Source organism: Tenrec ecaudatus, chromosome 5, assembly GCF_050624435.1.
Source record: "Tenrec ecaudatus isolate mTenEca1 chromosome 5, mTenEca1.hap1, whole genome shotgun sequence".
Taxonomy (NCBI): Eukaryota; Metazoa; Chordata; class Mammalia; order Afrosoricida; family Tenrecidae; genus Tenrec; species Tenrec ecaudatus.
This window is the reverse complement of record NC_134534.1, coordinates 163637506-163664216: the sequence shown is the minus strand read 5'-3', so window position 1 is coordinate 163664216 and position 26711 is coordinate 163637506. Positions and strand designations below refer to the sequence as shown.

At 47.1% G+C, this 26711-nt stretch overlaps 1 protein-coding gene across 1 annotated transcript in view; it reads left to right on the top strand.

Annotated features, from left to right (window-relative positions):
* The window catches only part of DPP6 (dipeptidyl peptidase like 6), an 890123-nt gene extending 869366 nt beyond the window's left edge, over nucleotides 1-20757 (top strand). The window contains exons 21-26 of the mRNA XM_075550777.1: nucleotides 11909-11963; nucleotides 12994-13105; nucleotides 16278-16336; nucleotides 17256-17328; nucleotides 17429-17502; nucleotides 18780-20757. Of these exons, the coding sequence (XP_075406892.1) occupies nucleotides 11909-11963; nucleotides 12994-13105; nucleotides 16278-16336; nucleotides 17256-17328; nucleotides 17429-17502; nucleotides 18780-18926 (520 nt within the window). The 3' untranslated portion in view covers nucleotides 18927-20757. The remainder of the gene's footprint in view (nucleotides 1-11908; nucleotides 11964-12993; nucleotides 13106-16277; nucleotides 16337-17255; nucleotides 17329-17428; nucleotides 17503-18779) is intronic.
* The last annotated feature ends 5954 nt before the right edge of the window (nucleotides 20758-26711 follow it).

The following is a 26711-nucleotide window of genomic DNA, read 5'->3' as shown; positions in this document are numbered from 1 at the left end:
GAGAGCAATCACAAGGGGCCAAACTAATAAGGGAAAGTATATCGATTAAAATGGTTTACCTGGAAGTTAACATGAAAGCACACTCACCAGTGGACACACAGAATTCCAGCATGCGTTAAGAATATGGAGCTATGTTGGCTTATATAACTTGAAATCCATTGGAGGTGTGGGAGACATCCTCAGGATTGATTGATCCAGTGGCCCAGCAAAGCTGGAGAGACCAGGGTCCCTCCCCCACACCCTCTCTTAGCCAACCACAATGGCCTCCCTATAAGCCCAGGCTTCTATATTGGTCTGCCACTGCAGGAAGGGAGGAAAGGGCCTTCCCAGAGGAGCCTGCACATGAGGTCAGTCTGCATGGAGTGAAAGACAGGTAGAACAATTAGGGGCTCTGTGAAGAAAGAGGGAGAGCCTGGGGAGGTGGACTAGCAACCAACAATTGCCACTGCAGCGGGTGGGGCCACAGTGGGCTTGAGTATCAGAGTAGAACTCAAGTTCACAGCTACGTGAAGCCATTCCTTACAAAGAGCGCCATAGCAAAGTCTCTCCTGAGCAAAGTCTGTCCCGTCTCTTTGTCCTTTTTCCTCCAGGGTTTTTCTACTTGCTGCTCTTTTCTCTCCTTGCCTCCCCCTCTCCCCATCCTGGTCTCGCTCCTTCCAGTGCAGCTCAGAGACCTCCTCTTGCCCCCACTCCAGGTCCAGGCGGAAGCAGGTGAGCTCCTTCTGGCACCTTGCCATCCCACGAGCCTGCAGGTTTGGGCACCATTTAGCTCTTGCCCTCAGAGCACAGGAACAAAAGAGTAAAAGGCTGGTCCTCTCTCCTGCTGTTTTCTGAAAATAAGGAACTGACCCAGCCATCTGTTGGAAAACAAGGCGAGCCTGCTTAGAGCAAACATCAACTCTTTCTTTTTCGTTTTTCTTTTTGTTTGCATTAAGGTAATGTTAACTTTTTTTCTCCAAATACTTTTATTGGAGGCTCTTACATCTCTTATCACAATCCACGCATTCATCTAGCATGTCAAGCACATTTGCACATATGCTGCCATCATCATTTTCAAAGCATTCTCTTCCCACTTGCGTCCATGATATCAGCTCCCTGTTTCTTCACCCACCCTCCCTTTCAAACCATTGATAAGTTATAGATTATTATTTCCATATCTTATATCATCTTCCATCACCCCTCACCCACTTTTCTATTATTCATACCCGAGAGGGGGTTCTAGGTTGATCCTTGTGATCGATTCCCCCTTTCTCCCCCTACCTTCCCCCTATCCTCCTGGTATCTCTACTCTCATTGTTGACCCTGAGGGGTTTCTCTATCCTGAATTCCCTGTGTTGCCAACTCTTATCTGTAGCAGTGTACATGCACTAATCTAATCTGATTTGTAAAGTAGAATTGAGGTCATGATAGTGGGGGGAAGGAAGCACCAAAGAACTAGAGGAATGTTGTGTGTTTCATTGTGCTATGCTGCACCCTGACTGGCTCATCTCCTTAAGGGGATGTCCAATTGTCTACAGATGGACATTGGGTCTCCACTCCATGTGCCCCTTCCCCCATTCACATTGGGTATGATTTTGTTCTGGGTCTTAGATGCCTGATACCTGATCCCATCCATACCTCATGATCACACAGGCTGGTGTGATCCATGTGGGCTTTGTTGCTTCTGAGGTAGAAGGCTGCTTGTTTATTTTCAAGCCTTTAAGGCCCAAGACAAGTATATCTTTTGATAGCTGGGCACAATCAGCTTTCTTCACCACATTTGCTTATGCACCCATTGTCTTCAGTGATCATGTGGGGAAGGTGAGCATCACAGAATGCCAAATTGTTAGAAAAAAGTGTTCTTGTGTTTAGGGAGTACCTGAGTCAAGGCCCAATGTCCATCTTAATCCTTAACTTATAGATATGAGTACAAAGTTCTATTCTCCTCTCATTATATATATGTATATATGTAATATACCTATATTTAGGGCCTCCATAAATGTCCTTTGCCTCTTGGTTCTTTCCTCTATTTCATTTTACTTTCTTCTTGTCCCACCATCATATTCGGCCTTCATTCAGGTTTAGTAATTTCTTGCTGATATATTGCCCTTGATTAAGCCCCACTAGGCATCCCACAACCTTCCTTCCATTGATTTTAGTTCACTTGTTGTTCCCTTGTCCCTGGGTTGGTGTCCACACATACCCTTCCTTTCTCCCACCTTCCCTTCTCCCATATCCCCCTGCAACCATTGGTCCTATTCTTTTTATCCCGCCTATCTTATCTAGAGAGACATGCAGATACCTTAATAAGTGCCAAAAACAAACAAACAGATAAAGCCAAATAAAATAATGAAGTCAAAACCAACCAAACAACAACCAAAAAAAAATAACAGTAACAAAAATAAAGCCACTGACAAAAATGGAAAAGCCTATAAATAGTTCAAGGTCTGTTTGTTGGCCTTTGTGAGTGGTTTCCAGTCGAGTCTGATGGGGTGCCACACTGTCTCCAAAATCTAATTTTGGTATTCCCTGGGGGGGTGTCTCATCAGTCTGCTCCCCCTGCTGCTCTGCTGTGTGTCCTCAGTGCCTCGCCCCAGTGTGATGGGGCCAGACCGTGCACTATTACCTCACTGTGTCTCCAGTACTGTCCCCCACAGCACCATGGTTCAGTGAGGGATGCCATGTCCCATGGTGGGACCAGCCCTACGGTCCTCCCCATGTGTTGTCTGCTCTGAGCAGGAACATCGTCCTCAGAGCTTGGTGGGCCCAATGTCCTCTCCTCCCTCTCCACCCCTTTGCATTTCTCCCGTGTGCTCTAATCTGACGCACCCCACTCCCCAAGCTGTAGCCCCAGTGCTGTCCTCTGAAGTGCATTCTTCCACGGGTGGGGGTTGTCCACATAGTTGGGATTGGGGCCGGCCCTGCAGACCAAAACATCAACTCTTAACCACTCGTGCTTATAAGAATAAGAGCAGGTCAATGTCTTCAGGCATCAGAATGCACCCAAACATTCTTAGGAAACTGGTCAACACACGTTTCCAACCATAGTAACCTTTACAAAGCTTCTTCAGGAGCTGGTCTGTATTTTTATTCCTCTGAAAGAAATAGCCCAGTTTTGTCCGAAGCTTAACAAGGACGGCAACAGATGTACGAATGTGTTTGATACGATTGATGTATGGATTGTTAGAAGAGTTGTAAGAGCCCCCAGTAAAATGAAGTATTTTTTTAAATACACACTCTAAGACAATTCCAGTAGCACAATGCTGTAAGTCTTGAAGTTTCCAGACCCTGTTGGAAGCTCTTCCTTCTCCCTGGGCCTTTTGTCCATGAGCTTACTGAGACCTTTGAAAGGTGAGAAGATAATCATGCAAACCAGGGTAGAGCTGCATCAGAACTGGGAACATAAGGTTACCACAAAATGGAAGAGGAAGGAGTCTCTCTGCTTGGAAGGGCTGCTAGAAGGATGTCATCTTTTACCTAGACCTGAAAGTATTCCCAATAACTTAACTGATGTTGTTATTTGCCTTGGACTTGGCCCTGACTTGTACTGAATGCATGTACCGTGCAATGAAACACTGCCTGCTCCGGACCCATCCCAGATCGCTTGCCGATTCAATCACTGGATCCAAAAGAAGATTTTCACTGGCTGACTTGCAGGAGTAGATTGCAGGCCTTTCTTCCTAGTCCGTCTTAGCCCGGAGGCTCTGCTGAAACCTGTTCAGCATCATGGCAGCGTCACATTCATTAATAGTCAAGCCTCCAATGATAGACGATTGGTGGCTACACATGGAATGCTTTGGCCTGGAATCAAACTCAGGTTTCCCACAGAGAAGGCAGCCGTGCCAGCACTGTACCATCCCTGCCTTATAATAGCGAGTGACACAGGAGAAGCACGCCAGGTGAGAGAGAACTGGGAGGCAGGGTGGACCCAGGTGAGGAAGCTTGTTTGAAGGAGCCCTTGACAATGTCAAGTAAGCTTTAGACTGCTGACCACAAGGTTAGTGGTTCAAACACACCAGTCACTTCAAATGATACAGTCTGTTTCTGAACTGATTTGCAGCCTCTGAACCCCTCTATCCGGTCCCTAGGCATCCAACACAACTCACTGGAAGTGGGTTTGGGTTTTCACCTCTCATACATCTGCGCTTCGCTCTACTCAAAGCAGAGGGCCACAAGAGGTGATGGCAAATTTTATGGGCCAGAGTCCCTGACAGGAAATACTCAAATTGGAGAAGGTAAAGAAATCATGAGGCATTGGTGGCTGAGTGGTAAAACTGTCACCTTCCACTCAGAAGCCCCAGGACTGAGTCCTGGCCAATGGACCTCATGTGGAGGCTTGTGTGTGGCCATGAGGTTGAAGAAGTGGCAGGAGAGCTTAAGAACTAAGACAGATGAAGAAGGGCTGGTGATCTATTTCTAAAAATCAGCCCAATCATGGTCCAATCCACCAGGGATCCTAAGGATGGCCCAGGCGGGGGCAGCACTCGATCAATTAGGCCATGAGTTGTGACCAACTTGACCTCAGCTAACAACAACAAAGAGAGCTTAAGGAAGTGAACGCATGGATAGATGCAGGAAGGGTTAGAGAAAGCTGGGGACCAGTAGAGGATCCTGGCACTCATAGCAGAAATGAGGAGGAGCAATTTCCAGAACCTGGAGAGGAAATTCATCCCTGAGGAGGGGATCACCATGAGCTGTGACCTTCAACCTATCGGGAGAGAGCCAAGGAACCAGTGCCCTGAGCGATATTCCTCTCCGATTGAGCTCCTGCTGGTGTCCCCCAGAACCCCAAGAAAGAGGGAAGCACTGGAGCTGTTCATACAGTCAGTCATCCTCCAAGGCCCAGAGAAGAGTCGAGAAGCATTGGCAAGTGAATCTGACTGACGGGGAGCCAGCTCACATGTGTACCCAGAAAGAAGAGCCATGGGCAGAAAAGAGGAAACCTGGCATCACCCGGGTACTTCCTTGGTGCCAAGCTCCATGGGTGGTGCCCTCTCGCTTCCAGAGACAGACCCATGTGCTACCCAAATCAGGAAACTAAGGTTCAAAGCCACTTAACTCGGCTTCACACAGCTACGACACAGTCCAGCCAGAAAAGAAACACAGACCTGTGTCCTCTTAAGCGGGCTCCTCCTTCAGCCAGGGAGCACTTAGGGACCGACCGGCAGTTCTGCAGAGGGAGAGGAGCCAGCGCTAAAGCAGTTGAAAACATGCAGGGCATATTCCTAAAGGGGGGGTGGGGGGATGGGGACAGTAAGGCTTCTGTCTTGGGAGCCAGAGTCAGTCTTCAGGCTGCCTCCCCACGCTCTGCCCACTGGAGGGAGCAGCAAACGCTAGCTGCTTGTACTCCGCTTCCCTTCCTCAGCTCGCGTTCACGTGTTCTCTCTCTCTCTCTCTCTCTCTCTCTCTCTCTCTCTCTCTCTCTCTCTCTCTCTCTCTCTCTCTCTCTGTAAAGCCTCTGGCTCCAAGGTTTCTCCATCCCACAGGTTCGGAAGCAGCTGTAGTCTCCATGGACACCTGGGCCAGCTTAGGCCTACCAAGAAGACGCAAAGAGGGAATTCAGTGTGCACACAAATGGTGGACTAGACAGGGCACCTGGAGGGAGGCTGGTGGCGACCTGACACCTGTCACAGGGGAGGAGGAAGGAGCTGGTCTGTGCCGGAAGGGCCTCCCAGAGCAGCGTGGTCCCATTTCAGGCAAGCCGGCAGCACCTGTGAGAGAATTCCCCAGTTGGGCATCCAAGGCCGGCACCCACAGCACAGCAGACATGAACGGGCAGGGCTAGTGTGACCGTGCGCTCTACCACCCTCAGAGCAGGGTCTCTTGGAGGGAGCCAGGAAGGACCCACAAACACAGCCCTCGGGAGCCCTTCCCCAAGCCTCTCTCCAGACTCTATGAACCCGAGCCCCTCCCAACCCACACCACACACACACTTCCGGACTCCCTTTTGCCCTCCTTGGCATTCCTTCTACAGGATCCTTGCCAATCTTGATCCATCCAGATCCAGCTCAGGACATTGCCAGCAGGGTCTCAGCTTCTTCAACAGCAATCATCTGAGTCACATAATTGAACATATATCTATCAAACCACATGATAGTTGATGCTGTTGAAGACCAGAGGTTTCCTGAGGGCCCAAGCCAAGTCTTTCTTGGAATTAACTCTATGTCCTCCACCAACCCTAATGGAGAACCGAACTCACAGTACATGTTCAGTACAGAAAGGTGGCCCCACTGGTTCAGGTTCAGGTCCCTGCTCGGTTGCAGATCGTCCCCTGGACACCGTCTGTATGAAATACTGTGGAGCGTGTTTACCTTAGACTTCTGGTTATCTCTAGGGGAAAGAGAATCGCCACTCACTTTTCTCAATTACTTATCAAGAAGATGGCTATAGGATAATTTAAAATATGTGAGACTGAAAGAATGGACTATTCTTAGAAGATGCCAGAGTGCTTTACACATGAGGGTCATTATTCAGAATTTTGGTAAAGTATTTGTGGGGGGAAGAATACTTGCTGGAGTCTAGCTGGTCTGAAAAATGATTGGGAAATATTACAACTGGAGACATGGAAGACTCCTCAGGTGAAATAACAAAGTGGTAACTGCAGTAAAATGAAAAGATGCTCCGAAAAGTAAAGCAGTAAACTTCGAGGGCGAGTAAGCACATGTTGATGCAATGTCACAGAGATCTTTATTAAGCAAAAATACCAAAACGTGAAGACCTAAAGGGGGGAAGCATGAAGAAACAGCAGCTTCACCTTTTGATACTTTTATACTTAGCGAACCAGCTAGATTTCTGCAAGTGTTCTTTTTTTCCAAAACACTTCATCGATTCCAACTATTTTCTTCCTGGAACTTTTATTGTGCTGACTTTGAGTAACCCTGAATTTATTCTTGATACTTTTCTTTTTTTTAATTGTTCAACTTTCTGTTAATTTTCGAAGGACCTGGGTGGCTGCTAACCACAAGGCCAGGCGCACAGCCTTCACGCACCGCGGGTGGGCCTGGAAAATGGTGCATCCACTGGGGAAAGGGCATGATGCGCCCTCTCAAAGTTGAAACTAGAAATACCATACGACCCAGCAACCCCTCCACTAAGAGGAGTAAGAGCAGCAAAGGGACTCCATATGTGCACAGCCCTGTCCAGTCCAGCCCTAGTCACAGAGCAACAAGATGGAAACCATCTAAATGCCTATCAATGGAATGATGGATAAACACACTTTGGAACAAACAGGCTACGCTGCAGTGGCAAAGAGTAATGGTGAATCTACGAAATACTTCATTACATAAAAAAACAAGAGCACTGTATGCGGAGTGAAAATAGTCGAGTACAGAACAAATATTGTAAATATTCAAGAAAAAATGGTTTTCGTGCTAAAAGAAAGAGTCTTTGATGGCTATCATTCTTTGATATGAGTGTGAGAGAGGGTGAATTACTGGCTAGAGGTGGATACTTGGATAACGGGGAAGGCAATATACAATAAAAGGAAAGTCAACAGGAAACAATGGGACAAGGGCAAGAATGTTTAAATTTTAAGACTTTTTTTTGATCAACAAGCATACTATGTTGGGTTTATTGGTCAATATCTAAATATATCCATAGTGGTTTTCTCCAAGTTTTCCTCTTTTCACTGCATGACTTCTGTTTCTTGTGCTCTGGTTTTTGTTTGTTTGCTATGGTGTGGTATCTTTCATATGGGGATGTTTTCCAGTGTTCTTGTGAAACTCCACTTCTCTTTCACTTATTAAAAAGCACAGAAACCCTGCATGCAAATTCTGAGGATATAGACTGAGCCATTGGCAGGCGGGCTCAGCTGAGGGTTACTGGGATAATCCTGCTCTCTACTGAAGTTACTCACTCAGTTTCATGATATATTTTCTCCAGGAACTATTTCCTTCTCAAAACGAGTTCCTGCAGGCTGGGTGAGAGTGCTGGGAGAAGATAGTGGGCAAGGCAGCACTCAGAATTCCAGCTGAAATTTAAATTGCTTGTTATAGGACTACACTTTACCCCCTACCGTCACTGAACCAAAGTCTGGAGCATATCCCATTTCTCCAGAAAACTGATGTGTTGGAAGGCCCCCCAGCTTGTTAATAGTTCAACATCCAACACAAGGTATTTTGACTCTATTTGAATATAAGCTTCTTAGACAAAACCAAACCAAACCCAAAATTTGTTGTCGTCTATTCCATCTCAGGACAACCCCATGTGTTACAGAATAGACTTCCTGCATGAGCTTTCCTTGGCTTTCACTTGGAAACTTTTTGTGAATTGAGTGAAGGTTTATAGAGGAGATCATCAATTTTACATTAAACAATTCATACACATTTTGTTTTATCTCATTAGTATAACCGCCCGCCCCCCCGCAACTATGGAACATCACTAATCCCACTTCTTATGTTTCTTGTTCCCATTTCTCCTGCCTTCCTCATCCTTCTGAAATTTCTCGTTGGGTAAATGACATCTTCTTTATTTCAAATGGTTCATCATTTCCACGTGTGTGTACTGCACTAGTGCTATTGCGCCACTTACAGACCTGTCGGTTGTTTGGCTGAAAATAGAGCCATAGGGTGAGTTCATTTGCACACCAGAAGGGTGATTAAAGGTGGGAGTCTTAGAAGTTCCACCAGTCTCTATCCAACAAGTAAGCCTCATCTTTTTTTTCATTATTTTGATTTTTGTTCCACATTCTTCTTCCACTCTGTCCAGGACCTTCTATAATGCAATCCCTTTCAGAGCAGTTGATAGTGGGTCGCTGGGCACCATCTAGTTCCTCCAGTTTCAAGGTCATGCTGTGATAGTTGGCCTAAGTAAAGCCATTTTGTATGAAACAAATATTCTGTACCAAACCTTAGGTGCGACCACAGGCCTTATAACATTCTCAGAAAAACCAAAGGAGCCCTTTGTTCTTGGAACTAGCAACAGACCGCCCTGCACCCGGATATTTAGCCTAACCCCCCAACTGCAAGATCTGCTTCTGTTCCAGCTGACTTGCTTGCTTGCACAGCTCAATTGTGGATTCCACCCTGTAAAAACTTAAGTCTGTAAGCAAACTGGGCCAGACAGCCTGACTTCCTTTTTGGCTCAGGCGCTGGCCCCTGCACAAGTTTTGTTAATAACTCTTCCTATTCTTTAATCTCGTGTCTCAGTTGTTCTTGTCTGGCTTATGTCTAACAATGGATACTGATGCCCATGTAGAAAGCAGGACAGAAGGTTGTTATTCCACAGAAGTACTGAGTGGGTTCAAACTGCCAACATTTAGGTTAGTGATCTGGTAGTCATGTTCAACACATTTTCACCACACAAGGACTTTTCTTGAAGACAGTGACTATAAATAATACTGTATTCCCAAACTTAGCACAGGACCTTAATTACAGTACTCAATTAATGGGTGATGATGATGGAGGAGGAGGAAGACATAATACTCCATTTTGTTGTTACTCTTGGCTAGTAATTCTAAAATAAGAATTAAAGTTAATCTAGACCAAAGAAACTAGATGGTGCCCAGCTATCAAAAAGAATAGTGTCTGTGATCTTAACGGCTTGTTCTCAAACAAGCAGCCTTGTAAATGAGGAGTCAATTAAGTCCACATGGAAGTAGCACACCTGTCTGTGTGATCCAAGGATTGTAAATAACATGATCCAAATCTAAAGGAGGGAATGGAATCAAAGCTTAAATTGTGAACATCTGGTTTGTGAAAGCTATGGATGACAGTGAGAGCCCAAAATCCATGTGCAAGATCCACACGTGGAGTAAGCCTCTGGTGACTACCTTCTGATCATAGCAGGATAGCTCAGTTACCAGCCAGTGAGCATGGCAAAGTCAGTTATGGCAGACATAGTTAGGTCACAATGTAATATCATTTGCTCTCCCTTTGGACCCATTTTAAAGTTGTTTCCATTTTTAAAAAAGAAGAAAAGGGAAGAGGAAATGCACATGGATTAAGCCCCTCCTGACGTTCCTCTGAGCAGGGAGCAGGGACATGAGCAGCCTTGCTCTCATGCAGAGCACATCGGAAAGTGGATGGTTACAGACGCCGTTAGGTTAAAATTTAGCACCATATCACTTCATCTCCCTTACGATCTGTTTAAATTGTTCTAGCTTATAATATGTTCTGCTTTCTTTTCGAATGAAGTTTGTATTTATTTTACTTCGTTATTCTTGTTAGCTATTCTTAATGGTTTTCCATATACGAAATCCAGGATAGGTAAAACATTACTGGATTAGTGGTTCCTTGAGGGGATGGTGGGGAAGGTTGGGGGGAATGGGGAACTAATATTGATAACTACAAGAAATGAAGAAAACAACTGGTGGTGGTGGTGGTGGTGGTGGTCGGACAACTCTACTTGGTGCGATTGAACTACCAAATTGAATATGTGAATTATATGCCAATAAAACCATTCTTTAAAAAAATTAATCCAAACCAAACAATAACTCATCATTTTTCACATGTATAACTTGGGTAAACCTATTAATAATAATAATAATGTAACTATTACCTGAATTTTTATGATACAAAGAAGTCTAGGAAATTACTTCTTTGTAGAAATTGCTTCTCCAGGAGGGTGGGATGGAAAGGGGGAACCGATTACAAGGATCTACATATAACCTCCTCCCTGGGGGACAACAGAAAAGTGGGCAAAGGGAGACGTCGGACAGTGCAAGATATGACAAAATAATAGTTTATAAATTATCAAGGGTTCGTGAGGAAAGGGGGAGCAGGGAGGGAGGGGGGAAATGAGGAGCTGATGCTAGGGGCTTAAGTGGAGAGAAAATGTTTTGAGAATGATGAGGGCAATGAATGTACAACTGTGCTTTACACAACTGATGTATGTATGGATTGTGATGAGTTGTATAAGCCCCCAATACAATGATTTTTTAAAAATTATTTCTCCAAGCTGGGACATCTGGAAGGTTGTATTTGCTCGCTTCTGCCAGGAGCAGTGAAAACAGTATTCTGAGCAGAAGGCTGACCTAGCTAGGTCCCCAAAAGTTGACTCTCCCATCAGACTAGCAAAAGAGGAAATTACCGATGATGTGAGCGGCCTGGTCCGGCCAGCAGAACACAGTGAACAGAATGGGATAATAGAATGTAGTCGTGAAAGAATGTAGCTGTCATGAAGTGGAAGAAGGAGTATTAGGGAAGTGGGAAGGAAGGAAGCTGTGACCATGGATGTAGCCAAAGAAATAGGCCTTACTGGGGGATTCAGAGAACAGCCAGCAATCTTTGGTGGACACTGTTAACAGGTGGTGGGATTCCTGCTTCTCAATTTGGGTCCAGAAATAACACACCAATCATATAGTGGGGCAACAAGGGACCACAGTGGAAAAGGGTATGGAGATACTTTTGAAAATAAGGTAAGGGCACAGATGAAGTCAGGCTGGGGCACTAAGCTAGCTGTTCCTAAGGTAGGGACTGACCCAGAAGCCGGATGCTGCCTCTCCAATGACGCAGGACAGGGACCTCCTCCCAAGGGCTGGAACAAAGAGCCCTGAAGTGCTCAACTGTTAACCCCTGCACCACTGAGCCAAAGCTCGTCAGCCTGGAGGACCATCTCTGGGGCTGAGAGAGCAAGCAGAACCTGGGAGTAACATGGGAGAAGAGCAATGGGAGGCCAGAGACCCACAGAGAACCTAGCAATCTCCCAAGACTGCATTCCATTTCTTTGAGTAAAGTGTCTCCATCTGTAGGCTTTAGATGCTTGGAACATTTGCAAGGGGTATTTGGATTTTTTTATGTGGAAGTATTGCCTATGTGCTAACTAAATAAAAGCAGTACAGCAAGTATATGAGATTCCCAATGTTTCCTTTGATTTATGAAGGGGTTTTCATACTTGAAATGGCGAGAAAGTACTGTCCCAGGCCGTGGGGGGCGGGGAATGCGATCCCGATGTCTATTTGAGATTAAATCCCTCTTCATTGACCTTGCAGGACAATGTTGAGAGAACAGTACATTGACAAGACACGTGTTGCTGTGTTTGGGAAGGTGAGTATGTACTGCCTTCTATTCCACACGTCCATGGGTTCCAGAGCTTTAAATCACTTTATTGTTCACACCTAATCTTGATCTATTGAGAAAGAGTCAAGCTTGGTGGTGTGTGGGCAATTAAACTTACGATCGAGAAGTTCGATGCTTACTCATTCCCGCACTAAGGGCCCTTATTTGACCACTCGTTTATCAATGTTCCTTTGTACATTGTCTGGAGGGAAAGGACAGTGAGGCCAGGTACCTGCTAGAGAGGTCTATTAGGTTCTCCATTACTCTCCTCACATATGCCTTCTACAGTTGGTCTGTGCCACGGGCAGTGAAAGGAAGGCAACAGTCTTATTTCCGTGTTTATGCAACAACATTCACCTACAAGGTTTACTGAAATGGGAGGAAGCAAGGCGGCAGAGTCATGTACTGACTCATCACACCAGAGAAGGGTCCATATGGTGACTCATGTCAGAAGGCTGCAGCCTCTAGGGAATGGAGGCCCATGGCTGAGTGATAAGATCCTAGAGAGCCGGCTAGCATCCACCTACTCCATGTCCCTGCATGGCAAGGATCAGCATGAATGTGGACATTCCCCAACATGTGGGCACTGATACACTTCCCATCCTCCCCCTTCTAGGGCCAGAGAGACCTCTACGCTAGTCATCTTTCTTTTGTTACCATCCTGCCTCCAAATATCCCCAGGCCTTTTCAATAATATAAATATGTTTAATGATACTCAACCACCTCCCGCGTTGTTTAATTGTATGGCTACCTTACATGTACATAGTCTGCAGTTGGAAAGCCCATTTCTTATCACATTCCATCTCCATCGCATGCAAAACTGAGACCCAGAACAGGGGACAACTCAGCACACCTAATACGTTACCTCTCTGAAACGTCTCAGATTAAAGTTTAAAAGAGAAGAAAACCACATGAAAATGGTTGAGCCACGGATCTCATTGTGTCTAACGCTATTTTTTCGGACTAGGTTATTGGCATTTATACCCACTTACCTCTCTCCATTCATTTTCTCTTTTAGGATTATGGTGGCTACCTGAGCACTTACATCCTCCCAGTGAAGGGTGAAAATCAAGGTCAGATTTTCACCTGTGGCTCTGCTCTCTCTCCAATAACAGACTTCAAGCTCTATGGTAAATGTCCTTGATAAGGACCGAGTATGTCTCTCTTCCACCCCATTAAAACCCCAACCCCTGCTCTTCTAACCCCCCGCCCCAGAGTCCATAATGAATGACTTTGGTGCCCTATGCAAATAGGTAAAACGTTCAAAAAAGAACCTGGGGAAGGAAAGGGGCAACTTTCAAACCATTTGTTTTCATGACATGTGTCGGTCCAGTCATTCATAAAAATTGTCCTAAGAGACAAGCCCAGGAGTAGAAAATAGAGCCAGCAACTTCCCTTGCAGTGGTGGGAGTTGGGAAGAGGTCTGTCCAAACTGCCTTCAGCCCGGGAGTCTGGCTGGCCGGCAGCTCTGAGTCACGTGTTGGCAGTTACCCAGTGGGACGGATTAAGTGGTTGAGAGACAGTGCCTACTGGATGATGAGACAGCAGGGATCTACAGAACTCACCTGTCCCTTGCTCTCGGCCACCCTTCCTCAGGCAGCGCCCATAGCATCTGCTTAATGTCTGTCCCGGGCGGGGGCGGGAAGGATGATGTGTCTGAAAGACTTGTTGCCGGACACATGGTGTGAGAACCAGACCTCTGCCAATGTACACCTGGTGCCTTGCTATCACTGTTACGGGCCTGAGGCACCTCGTAGTCTCCTCCCTCTGGTCAACCAGCCCCTTGCTCGGAATGAGTGGCTTTGTGACTGACACATACTTGTAAGAGTGCTGGGAAGTTGTGTGGGTGGCTTTGTGAACTGGCCTTTGAGTCAGGGCTTCAGAGAACCAACGACCTTGACAGTGAACAGGATGAGAACAGAAAGAACAAGCGTTGCACCCCAGCTGCACCACTCGGCTGGCAGAGTTGCCCATCCTTCGAAGCCACATGGCAATCCAGAGACTGTGGGGTGCCGCTGTCCTCTGCCTGGTTTTGTTGTCAGATGCCATCCAGTCTGTTGTGACTCTTGGTGACCCTTTGTTCAGCAGGGTCTATGCCAGCCTCTCAGTGCTTGCTATGTTTGAGCTCCTTGTTGCGGCCACCGGGTCGATCCCTCGCACAGAGAATCGTCCTCTGTTTGGGGCCGATCCTTTCCTTTGCCAACCGTGATAGTTCCTTCTCCAGGAACTAGTCCCCTCCTGATAACTTGTCCAGAGTACGTGAAACCAGGTCTCACCTTCCTTGCCTTTGAGGAGCATTCTAGCTGTACCTCTTCTGAGAGAGATTTGCTCTTCCTGGCAGTCCACGGAGTATTGAATGTGTCAACTCCAGCATTCAAAGACACCGATTCTCTCGCCACCTTAGCCGGAGCCCAGTTTCCACACGCATATGGGGTCCTGGAAAACACCATGACTTGGGCCCAGCACACTGCAGTCCTGAGAGTGGCGTCTTTTCTTTTAAACACGTCAAATACATAATCTTGTGCAGGAGATTCGCCCAAGGCAATGCATCATTTGATTTGACTGCTGCTTCTGTGAACATTGATTGTAGAGCCAAGTGACATGAACTCCTTGACAACTTCCATCCTTTTTGGTTTATTGTGATGTTGTCTATTGGTCCAGTTAGGAGATGTTATTTTTACATTGAGTTGTAATCCATAGTTGCTTCAAATCCTCTTCACTGTTAGCATGCAAAGCTCTGTCCCGTTTTGGATGGAATGCTACCTTCAGAAGTAGTTGGGTTTTAACCAGTTCTGTCTGATGCAGTGTTCTGTGTACTCCTTCCACCTTCCCTTGTTGCTTCTTATGTCAATAATTGACTAATAGAATCCTGCACTATTGCAAATCGAATCTTGAATTCTTTTCTTCAATTCTTTCAGCTTGAGTAATGCGTCTATTTCCAATTTGCTTTTTCGAACTCCGGCCTTTGCACGTGTCATTATAATATTTTCGTGTTCTCGAGCTGCACTTTGAAATATGACCAGTTCTTTTACTTCATCGTCTCTTCCATTCACTGTAGTTGTCCTAAGGTTTATGATACATTTAGAATCTCTTCTGGCATTCATTTTTGCCTTTCCTTCTCGCCTGTTCTTTTGAATGGCCTTCTCTTTGTTTATGGGGCCCTGGGTCTCATGTCACAACTCGTCTGTCATCTGCCATTAGTGTTCCAGGTATTAAGTCTGTTCTTGAGATGGTCTCTAAACTATACGTCAGAATAAGGCCAGCGGGCAACTCCGACACAGACCATCAACTGCTTATATGCAAGTTAGAGTTGAAGCTGAAGAAAATTAAAACAATTCCATGAGAGCCAAATTACGACCTGGAGTGCATCCCACCTGAATTCCAAGACCATCTCAAGAACAGAGCTGATGCCCTCTGGCCAGCCCAACCTAATCTCACAGCAGATGCGCTGTCTTTACCGTGTCCTTTCCGATGCAAATTTTAACTTTTAATTATACAAGAACTCTCCTAATTCAGAATAATTTAAAGTGACTTTACTCATGGGAAAGCACGCAGCCGATTACATATTTTTCATATTCAGTGAGACTTTGTTCATTTCTGTAATCATGCCTTTTCAAATTTACCTAATTCAGATTCCCATGCTCCCACCCCATGGCTCGATTTGTCACGGGGCCCAGCACTAGAGATCCTATATGGTTTGCTTCTCACGGACTGAGGTGAGCCCGAAACCCGGTAGAAGTCGTTTCACACGCTCTCCAGCCGGAGAGACACAACCCTGTCTACAGGCTCGCTGTTGCTTTGGTAATCTTCCAGACAAGGGGGCCCTCCTCCAGAAGCTACAGCCGGAGCCGAGGCTTGGGGTGCAACTGCAGGAAGCGAGGGAACACACTGGGCTGGCAACATGCCGAGAATTTAAAAAGAAATTAAACCCTGGTGGCAATCTGCCTTCCTCGTATCTGTTCCTTTTTCTGTAGTCCGAAATGAAAGATGAAGTAGAAGGTTATCCTGTTTATTTAGGATTAAGATTAATGAGGTTTCGCTTAATTAAGGTTTGCTGTACTGATAAAAAACCGCCAATCACCAACATTAACATACTTAAATGTCACAACTGTAGCCGCTGTTTACTTAGGGAAAGGTCCAAGAGATTGAAGTGGGTTTTAGAAAAATAAAAGTGTGCTGGGCTAAGTGGAGGTGAGCCCTCCCCACCACTCCCAGAGGCACGAAGGTCGAGCCTGGGGACCTTTGTACTTGGTGGGGTCTTAGGGCACAAGATAACTCTCCCTTTCTCTCCTTCCCTTTAAGCTTCTGCCTTTTCTGAAAGGTACCTGGGTCTCCATGGACTTGACAACAGGGCATATGAGGTACGTCTTAGCTTAACTGCCACTTGGCAAAGTGGTAAAATGGGTTAAATTGGGCGGGCTTCTCTGTCTCTGGTCTTTTCTCTGAATTCCCTTCACCCATCCCTCAAGTCCCTGACCTAGCTCTAGAATATGCTTCCTTTCCCGAACCCAATATTTTGCCCATCTGCACCACCAAAGCCCTAAGAACATCTTTTGGATCTGTCCTTACATCATAATGTGAATCTAGGTTGACATGGCCTCTCTCCACCCAATGAACAGCGTGGGCTGATTTTTGTCTCTAGAACTTGAAGAATTAAGAAGGTTGTTGAGAAACAGCTGGGATGGAGGGTCCTTCCTAGGTCCATAGAAGTGTCCTGTGGTGATGACTCCCATACATAAGCCATTGAACAAGAAAAAGAAAACCCTTCTGATGGTGGCTATGGGTCGGGCCCCAACTCATAGTGACCCCATGGGTGCCTTAAAGGGCTGCATTTCCTAAGGTGTCCAGTGACTGGCTTTTGCGAAGTACAGCCCCAGGCCTTTCTTGCAAGGTGACTCTGGGTGCGCTAGAATCTCTGGCCTTTCTAGCAGCAGCCAAGAAAGTGTGTGATCTTCACCATAGCAATGACTTCAATCACAGCAATGTGATGCACTCCATGCAGGTATTCAATCGGGAATTGCTTCAACTGGTGCATGTAGGCAGGGCCGCACTGTGGGGTCAGGGCAGAATCTGCCGTGTGGACAGCTGGGCGGCCATCACCCTGTCCTTTCCCCTGACGGCTCCTGAAGTCTGTTGTGCATTGTATTCAAAGCTCACAGGTTCCTAGGACGCTGTGGCTCTGGTAGCTTCCTTCCCCTTCCCCGGCACGGTCCCCATCAAAGTACCTGGCCACCCGCAGTACCTTCCATTAACAATCCCCCTTTGCCTCTGCGGGCGCAGATGACCAAAGTGGCGCATCGCGTGTCTGCCCTGGAGCAGCAGCAGTTCCTCCTCATCCATGCCACCGCTGACGGTAAGCCTGCCACGCGCACCCTGCCTGTCTGCGCAGACGTTCCCCTGATGGCACCCTGGGGTCTGACGAGCCCTTTCCGCCTCTTCTTTTTTTTTAACAGAAAAAATCCATTTCCAGCACACGGCAGAACTCATTACACACCTAATTAAGGGCAAGGCTAATTACAGCTTACAGGTATGTGTGTGCACAACAACTTGGCTTCCCGCGTGCAAAGCAGTGGGAAAGCTCTTTCCGCGGAGAAAGAGCGGCTTGGAAGGGACCACGCACACCTGCGCTGTAGTTGGGGGATGAGCGCGCATGAGCAGATCAGACGCATACTTAGGTTTCGTCAGAGTAGAAGCAGAGGATTTTTAACAGCCACTTGTTTGGAAGAAAACTGTGAGACCCTTCCTTCCATGATGCCTCTGGGTGGGTTCCCACCACTGACCTTTCTATTCGGACCCATGAGCCTTACTGTTCCACCGCCAGGTGCTCCAAATCTAATAATTACCTACCATGGTGCTGGGCTGTTAACCACTAGGTCAGCGGTTCGAAATTAGCAGCTGCTCCGAGGAAAAAAGATGAGGCTTTGTACTCCTGTAAAGAGTTACAGTCTCAGAAACCCACAGGGGCAGTTCTGCTCGGCCCCACAGGGCCTCTATGAGTCAGAATGGACTCCATGACAGTGGGTGTTTGGGGTTGGTGTGAGTTTGGGAGGAGTTTTTTGTTGTATTGCCTGTCTCTCGGGTCTTGCCCTAATTACTTTAGAGATACAGTCTCATGTAGTTCTCACCTAACTTTATGAGATTTTCATATCCTGTTATTTTCATCAACCCAGCTGGAAACGGAGGCCAGAAAAGTGAACTTGCCTGAGGTCAGACAGGTACAGAGTAGTCAAGCCAGGGGTGGTCTGAGCCCGAGGAAGCGGGACTAGAGGCTGGGGCTGAGAAACGGAAGGTTCCACCATTCCCAAAGGTTCGTGAAAAGCACAGCATTCTTCCCTTATCTTTTGAGAGAGCGTCCTAACGCCCTCACAGCTTGGCCCGCTGCCTTGAGAAACTCTGAACATCCATCCATGTTGCAGATTCAAAGAGGCCCAGACTCTAATGGGTCTGGCCCATAAAATGCTTCTAACAGATTTAGCCAATTCTCCCTGAGAGCCCACTGCGCATGGAAAGGATGGGTGCTCTAGGGGCTGCTGGTTATCTTCATAACGAGGCTAACTTCTACACCGCAGGAGGAAGGCAAGGTCCCTTCTAGCTGGGTTGTCAGGCAAAGCACCCAGGAGTAGAAGAAACTAGTTACTTAAGTTCCGACTTAACTGGCTGAGAGAATTAGCCTCATCAGCTGAAATTCAGAAGTGTGGAGCATGGGTTTTTATTAGACCTGATGTCTTGGGTCCGGGAAATCTGTTTCCCGGCCTCCCGGAAAGGTCGGGTCATGAGTGGTAACTTCTCGTGCCTTCCTTGCAGATCTACCCTGATGAAAGCCATTACTTCCATAGCGCCTTCCTCCAACAGCACCTGTACCGCTCCATCATCAACTTCTTCGTGGAATGCTTCAGGATCCAAGACAAAGTCCCCACAGTCCCAACGAAAGACGAAGAGGAGGAGGACTAAGCCCGAGTCAGCTCTAAGCACAAGCGAGGCTTTCTCTAACAATATGCAACTGAGAAACGTCCCCTGCCCCCCTGTCTCCCCTCCGAGGGCTCAGGGGGCTCCGTTTCATAGCATGTGTCTCAGAGACCAAGGCGGCTTTGCTCCACAAATAAGCTCCTTCCCCGGGTGGAGGTATGTCACCAGGGATGCCTGATTCCAGATGGGAACAACTAGGCCTCGGTGGCATTGCCTTCTCTTTGCCCCCCGGAAGCCCCTGCTGGATCAGACAGCCCCTCCCACAAGGAACCATGGTAGCAAAGGCCTGTGTGGAGGCCTGGAAGAAACCGGCCCTTCATTCAAGCTCCCCAGCCGCAGCAGTAAGCCCTGCCATCTGCTTTAGAGTACCACGTTCATGAAGACCTACCATCTACTTCCACAGCGCCGCATCCTGTCCCATGTGACTGTGCCGTGGCCACAAGGGCAGCACCATTCTGTTTAACAGTCCCTGTCCCCGCCCCCCTCTTGGCTTGCCCCTTTCTGCAATCAGGAGATTCCACATCACCAAGTAGCTGCACGGAGATGACAGACCTCCTCCTGTACAAAATATGACCGTCTGTATGCTAATGGTTAACCTTAAGGCGTTCGTTTGTGTTTTCCTATGGTTTTCCCTGACGCTCCTCAGTCTCCTGTCACGGGGGTGTTTGGCTGTGTTTCACTCTGTTGTGTTCTTTTCTGTTTTGTTTTCCTTGGTCGGCGTGTAGCTGTGCTGCTTTGGGGATGAGGAAACCGCTGGAGAGTAACGGCTCTCTTTTAAGGGGCGTCTTGAGACTTCGCAGAGACATGGCAAAGAGCTGAGAGGGAGAAACATCTGCTACTGTTCACTAAAAACAAAAAAATGGAATCAAGAGCACCGCTCTCCCACACAGCTGTAGATTGACTGTTGTCCGTCTGCCTATCTCCTTAAAACCCTCCTCATCCACCTCAATAAGTTGTCAGGCTTTTCTGGTGGCATTTGGTTAAGAAACAAAAAAAAGAGAGAGACAATGCTTTGATTCCACCCCGAGTTCGTGGTATATTCCAGGGCCACACACACCTCGATTCCTGTCAAGAGTTACAGTCTCGGAACCTCTCAGGGGCAGTTCTACCCTGTCCCACAGAACCACAGGGGTCCCTTGGGAGCTGGGGAGGAGGCAGTGCCGCACGCTGTCATCCGGCATCTCTTCGATGCCCCTACCCTGCTGCAACCAGGAAGGGTGATGGCCTAGGTTAGCCTTGTGAACTACCCTTTGACCAAATGTACAGCCAGTATCCACAGTGTATATTTCATTTTGTTGTATATAGGAAAGGAATGTGTGTCCGTCATTGCGCACTCGTCCCCGCGCACACGCCCACCCACAGTACTAATCTTGTGTTTAGCATGCATGCTAACACTCTTTGGCTGATCTGAAACTCTCTAGAAGTGCTAGTTTGAAATATATCCATTTCTGTCCTTTCCTTTTGAGCTTGTTGACAACCCGACTGTCAGGGAAGATGTCTCCGGTTCCTGGTCCTGCTGTGGGTGTCTTTGACATCTCGTTGGTAGAGAAGCTATGTCCATGTTGCTGTTTTTGGTGTTTGGGGGTTTGGGTGTCATCCCCATGAGCTTTGGATGTGAAGTCGATTGGCAGATCCCCATCCCAGGATTTCTTTAAGGTGATGCACCGTCATTTGTGAGAAGAGCCAACATGCCGACACACTGGAGCGATCTGAATGCTACATGTTCATGCTCTTGCTGTTTCAGTGGGCTGGACCGACAACGAAGCCAACACGGGCTGAAAGGGGATGCCAGCTCTGGCCACAAGGTCCGGTAGGAGGGAAGTGAGGATGTGGCATGGTAGCGTTTGTTCATCCATGGAATAAAGCATTATTTTACCACTCGGATTGCTCTCCTCTTGTTTGTCCTCTACCCCCTCACCCTAGAAAGGGTCTAGGCTTCACAGAGTGTATAAGGGCCCCATCTACGATGGGTGTGTCGCTTCAAAGCCCCAACACCAAAAGCCAGGCCGGATGCATATTCAGTTGATTCCAACTCAAGATGATGGTATACATATTTCAGAGTAGTGAACTGTGCCTCCTGGGACTTTCTCAATGATTGATTTTGTTCCGAATAGATCACCAGGCCATCGTGTCTGAGGTCCTTCTGTGTTCATCTCAACCGCCAACCGTTTGATCAGTAGCCGACCACTTAACTGTGTGCTACGCAGGGACTCCTTTCAAGAGCGTCAAGTACCAGGCCTCCAGGGTCCCAGCAGCGTTCAGAGTTAGGGAGGGAGGCTCACTCAAAGGCCTTCGAGGCTCACATAAATCAGGGAATACATTTGAGTAGACTCTGAAAAGTTTTAGGGTGGCGATGCACAGACAAGTTTCCTGACAAAAAGATTGAATCCTTCGGTTCTCCGTGGAGGCCTTGGACTTGTTTTTGTAATCTTCATTGGAAGATTGTTCATCTTTGTTGGACATTTTTTCACTCTCTTTTTTTTGTCTCTGACTTCCCTAAATCTGGTTTAAACACAGCCGCAGCTGAAAGCACAGAGCTTGGTTACATAGAGCCCTCCAATGCGCTGAGCTGCTGCCCCAAAGGAGGGGATGATAAGGCCGTCACCTGTGCTGACTTGGCTGCCTCTTGCTCGACTTGACCAAGACTCAAGAAGCAGGTGGAGATTTTAAAACGTCAAATGCCCGCAGAGGCCATTTGTGATGTTTTCCCTTGGGGTCACCTTGAGTCATCCTCACCCCTACTCAACTTCGAGACAGAAGGAACCAAATGCCACCTGGCTTCCTTTCCTGTTCCCAAACCCACTGCTGCTGGGCAGGGAGCTCAGCTGGTGGATAAGGGTGAACCGTTTACTCAACAAAGATGCTTCCCACTTTTGAAACACGGAGTGTAGAATGAGAGGGGAAGGCTGGTGCTGAGAACAGAACTGTCTGGTTTGACAGAAACCACCCCCGTGGTAGCTCCAGGACACCATCAGTCTGTTCCAAGGTGAAGGGTAAATGAGTCACGTCTGGAAGGGCTCTGAAGGTGAAGAGGTCTGCCTAACTCGGGCGATCTGCTCTGCCTTAATCTAGAAAGCTCAGGCCTTCCCAGTGCCCTTGAGTGGACCTATGTGGTGGGGTGGTAGTGACACATTGGACTGTAACTACAGGGTCAGCAGTCCAAACCCACTAGTTGCTCCTTGGGAGAAAGATGAGGCTTTGTACTCCCATAAAGAGTTAGTCTCAGAAACCCACACGGGCAGGTCTACCTCGCCTGACAGCATCACTCTGAGCCACAATGGACCCGGCAGCAGTGAGGGAGATGTGAAGCATTTGAGTGTTAATTTTTATTTCCATTTCAAATTCACATTTAAATGTTTTAACAATTAAATCTGTTAAGTATCTATACCAAAATTTTAAAACAATTGACTGCCGTCGAGTTGATTCTGACTCAAAGCATCCCTATAGAACAAAGTACAACTGCCACCTGTGGGTTCCTGAGACTAGAGTACTTTTAGGGAGTAGAAAGCCATGCATTTCTCTCTTGGAGTAGCTGGTAGTTTCGAACTTCTAACCTTGTGGTTAGCAACCCAACATATAAACACTATGCCACCAGGTCGCCTTACTGAGGCTATACACCTCCAAAACTGCCTCTTAAGTAACTTCGAACCCACAGCAAAGACTACAGCCCCAACCCCCCAAAATAAATTAGGATATGGGACACTAGATTCACCCAGGTATGTATGTGGGGGATACAGATAGATCTCTAGCCTGACAGCATCCTTCTCATCTCCTGCTTTACCTAGTAGTTCCTGGGGCAGTGGGGGTTCAGGCATAGCTTGGTAAAGGGATGGGTGGTCAGGAAGCTGCTTTTCAAAACCCCAGAGGTTTAAGACTGGTATTTGCAGACTCTCAGAACTCCCTCCATGAATCCATTGGTGTGAGTTTTTAAGATAACCTCAACCAGAAAGAATAGGAATCTTTGTGTTCCAGAGGGAAAGAACTGCTAGGTGAAGGAGAGGACCCTGGCAGGTAGGGAAGGAGGAGGGGAGAAGACTGACTCACTTGCTGGGACTCCCCAGGAAGTCTAGAGGGGCAGCCCTCCTGGCAGCTGGTCCTGAGAGGGCCTGGGTTGACTTATGTAAATCACAAACTGTGAAAGCACCACGCCTCACAGCTGGGAAATCTAAAACCCAGAGAAACATGGAAGCAGCACACCGGCCTGTGTGATCATGAGGTGTTGATGGGAACAGGCACCAGCAGTTCAAAAATAAGCAATCTCATAGAGATGAAGGAGAGAGGTCAAAGTAGACACCAGAGCCCATCCGGGGATAATTGGACATTTCCACGCAGAGGGGCTGCACAGAAGGGAAGATCTATCCAGGGGGCAGTTTAGCACCAACAAAACACACAACACCAGTTCTAGTTCTTTTATCCTTCCCACCCACCCCACCCCACCCGCTATTATGATCTCAGTCCTACCTCACAAATCCTGCTAGACCGGTGTACATACAGCGGTAGAGACGAGAGCTTTATACAGAACTCAGAACAGTCAACCTGCTCCCCGCCCCCTCAGAAACAGTAATGGGAGTAACGATTCCAGGAGGGTAGGGGAAGGGAAGAGGGGAAGGGGGAATGGATAGCAATGAAAGTAGAAGAACCCCCTACGAGGAGGACGAATACCAGGATAGTAGGTGAAGGGATAGAATGGGTGGTGTAAGATATATATAAATAATAACAACAATACAGAATATGTAAAGGGTTTGAGGGGATGGTAGGACGGGGGAGGGAGGGAATAAAGAGCTAAGACCAAAGGGCTCAAGAAGAAAAATAATGTTTTCAAATTGTTGATGCCAACATTTGTCCATGTCTTCTTGATAAAATGGATGTACTGATTATAATATGTAAGAGCCCCCAATAAAATGATTTATTTATTTAAAGTAAATAAATAAAGCCCAGAGAAGGGGAGGAAGTAATATGCCCAAACACACAGAAAGGCCACTAAGTCCCTCCATTTCCTTTCCTCCTTTGTCCTGTGTTTGTTCTCTCTCTCTCTCTCTCTCTCTCTCTCTCTCTCTCTCTCTCTCTCTCTCTCTCTCTCTCTCTCATTCTCTCTGTTTGGCATATAATTCATACATTAATCAGTACAATTTAGTAGTCCAGTCACATCAAGAGTTGTGCCATCATCACCACCCGAAATTGTAGAACACTTTCTTCGTTGTCATCCTCATTACTGTTAGCTCCCTATCTGCAGCAATAACCAGCTACCTCTCTCCAAACTGTTGAGTGAAAAGTTCCAGAATATTCATTCTGGGCTTCTCAGCCTTCCCAAAGTTTGTGCCTCCAAAGCACAGCCACTGGTGAACACATGTCCAAGATGGGTGAACATTGCGGGGCAAGGGGAGCTCAAGATCTAGATTCTTCTCAGAGTCCAGAGCGATGGAAATTTCCCATTCCTGTTCAGTGCAGGCCACTTCAGGAAAAATCATCGAATTAGATTACCAGACATCAGAGAAGTATTACAAGCTGTTGTGGCGGATGTTTGTTTGTTTGTTTCCCGGGCAGGGATTGGAAGTGAATGCAAATACAGGGAATGTGATAAAGCCACAGAGGGACATTTGGCTCAGAGTACAGTTCTCACCTTCCACAGGGGAGACCTGGATTCAGCCCCTGGCCAACAAGCCTCCTGCGTAGCCACCGTCCATCTGTCCATGGAGACTTGCCTGCTGCTATGATACTGGACACGTGTTACTGATTTCCACACTAAGAGAGACTATTTGGCACTCCACTTCTGAAAATGGGCCAGGGAAACCCGATACTTTATAACAATCCTATCCACAATGGCTCACGGCCACAGCCTAAAACTGGACCATGATTTGTCCCATTGTTGCAATGATGGGAACTCAATTTAATCAACACGGATGGAAGGCCCCCGTGCTGTTAGCACAGAATCAAAAAAAGATGCAGATCATAAATAGAGTCAGGCCAGCCCATCAGTCATGCTCCTTGTAATAGCGGTCACTTCAGAGGCCAGTCTGCAATCCCCAAAGGACAGTTCTACTCTGCCCTCCAGGGTCGCTATGAGTCAGAATTCACTTGATGACAGTGACTTAGTTTTGGGGTTTTGGAGGGTAATCCAGGATTATCTCCCCATCTCAGGACCCTTAAGCTTAATCACAAATGCAGGGTCTTCCTCCCTCACCGCTCCAACTCCCCTACCAACCCCGGCAACCAACCCTATATATGGATATTCCGGGATTCCAGGGACTAGGATAGGCATGTCTTTTTGGTGGGCTGGGGGTGGGAGAGTATTATTTTTATTGAGCCCCCAATAAAATGATTTTGAAAAACTATCTAAATGCGAGTACATAGGAGAGAAGAATGGGCCTGAGCTCTGGAGTCATCCAGTGAGGAGTCTGCTAAGGGGAGAGCCTATGGCAGGCTGGCAGGGCAAAGGGCAATCTGCAGGCTCGGCTCCCTTGAGCGGGCATTCCAGCCAGCGCTGCCGCAACACTACCCCAGAACACTTCAAGATCAAAGGGAAAGAGGCAGTGTGGAAGGGGAAATGAAGCCAAGACCTTGGAGTCAGCAGTTCTGGCATCTGTCCCCAACAGTGACCCATGTCTGAGATCCACAGATAAGAACTGACCGTGGTTCCTTCACCCACTTTCCTGTTGCCCATCCCCCAGAGAGGTTATATGTAGATCCCCAAGATCAGTTTCCCCTTTCTAACCCCTCTTCCCTCCCAGTATCGCCCTCTCACCCTTGGTCCTGAAGGCTTCTTCTGTCCTAGATTCCCTGTGTTTCCAGATCCCATCTGCACTGCTGTGCATCCTCTGGTCTAACCAAGTTTGTAAGGTAGAATTGGGATCATGATAGTTGTGGGGAGGAAGTGTTTAAGAACAAGAGGAAGTTGTGAGGAAGGTTGTGAGTTTCATTGTTGCTACACTGAACCCTGACTGACTCATCTCCTCCCCACTACCCCTCTGCAAGGGATGTCCAGTTGTCTACAGATGGGCATTGGGTCCCCCTTTCAACAGTGTGTTCAGAGACAACCGTCAGAAAAAAATGCCTGGGAAAGGGAAAAACCATTTTGTAAACTGTTGCATATCACATGACATAAAGTACCTAATTTGGTATAATAATGCTCGTATAGCTTCAGGCTGGGTTTGTTGTTTGTTTTGTTTTTTGAGTAGTGAGCAGAGCTGGAGGCCACCTTTTTGTGGGCAAATCTGAAGCAGAGTGCCTCTCCCTATGGCATCAAAAAGCAAAGCACTTTAAACAGAACAAGCACCAAATAGCCATTGTCAAGCAGCCTCAAGATAAAAGCTTTTTCTTTTACACTTTCCCTTGGACGGGGATAGTGGTCTGGGCCAGACCTTATGTGACCACCTGTGTTTAGCAGATCACTTTTCTTGAAACTTTCCAGAGATGGAACCATTTCATTTTTACCCTTAGAATCTCTCAGTTTGAGTAAGATCATATATACTTGAGTATAAGCTGACGCGAATATCAGCTGAGGCACCTAATTTTACCACAAAACTGCATTTAAAATGTGCTTTAAAAATCAGCTTATACATGGATATATACAGTAATCAATGAAGTGTAATGGCCACTGTCTGGATGCCCGTGTATTGTACTGTGGTGGCTTGTGTGTTGTTGTGATACTGGAAGCTATGCCACTGTTGTGTCACATACCCTCACTGTCACCCAGGGTGGACAGGTTTCAGCAAAAGTTCCCAACTAGGAAACTAGGAAGAAAGGCCTGGCTGTCTGCTTGTAAAAAAATTA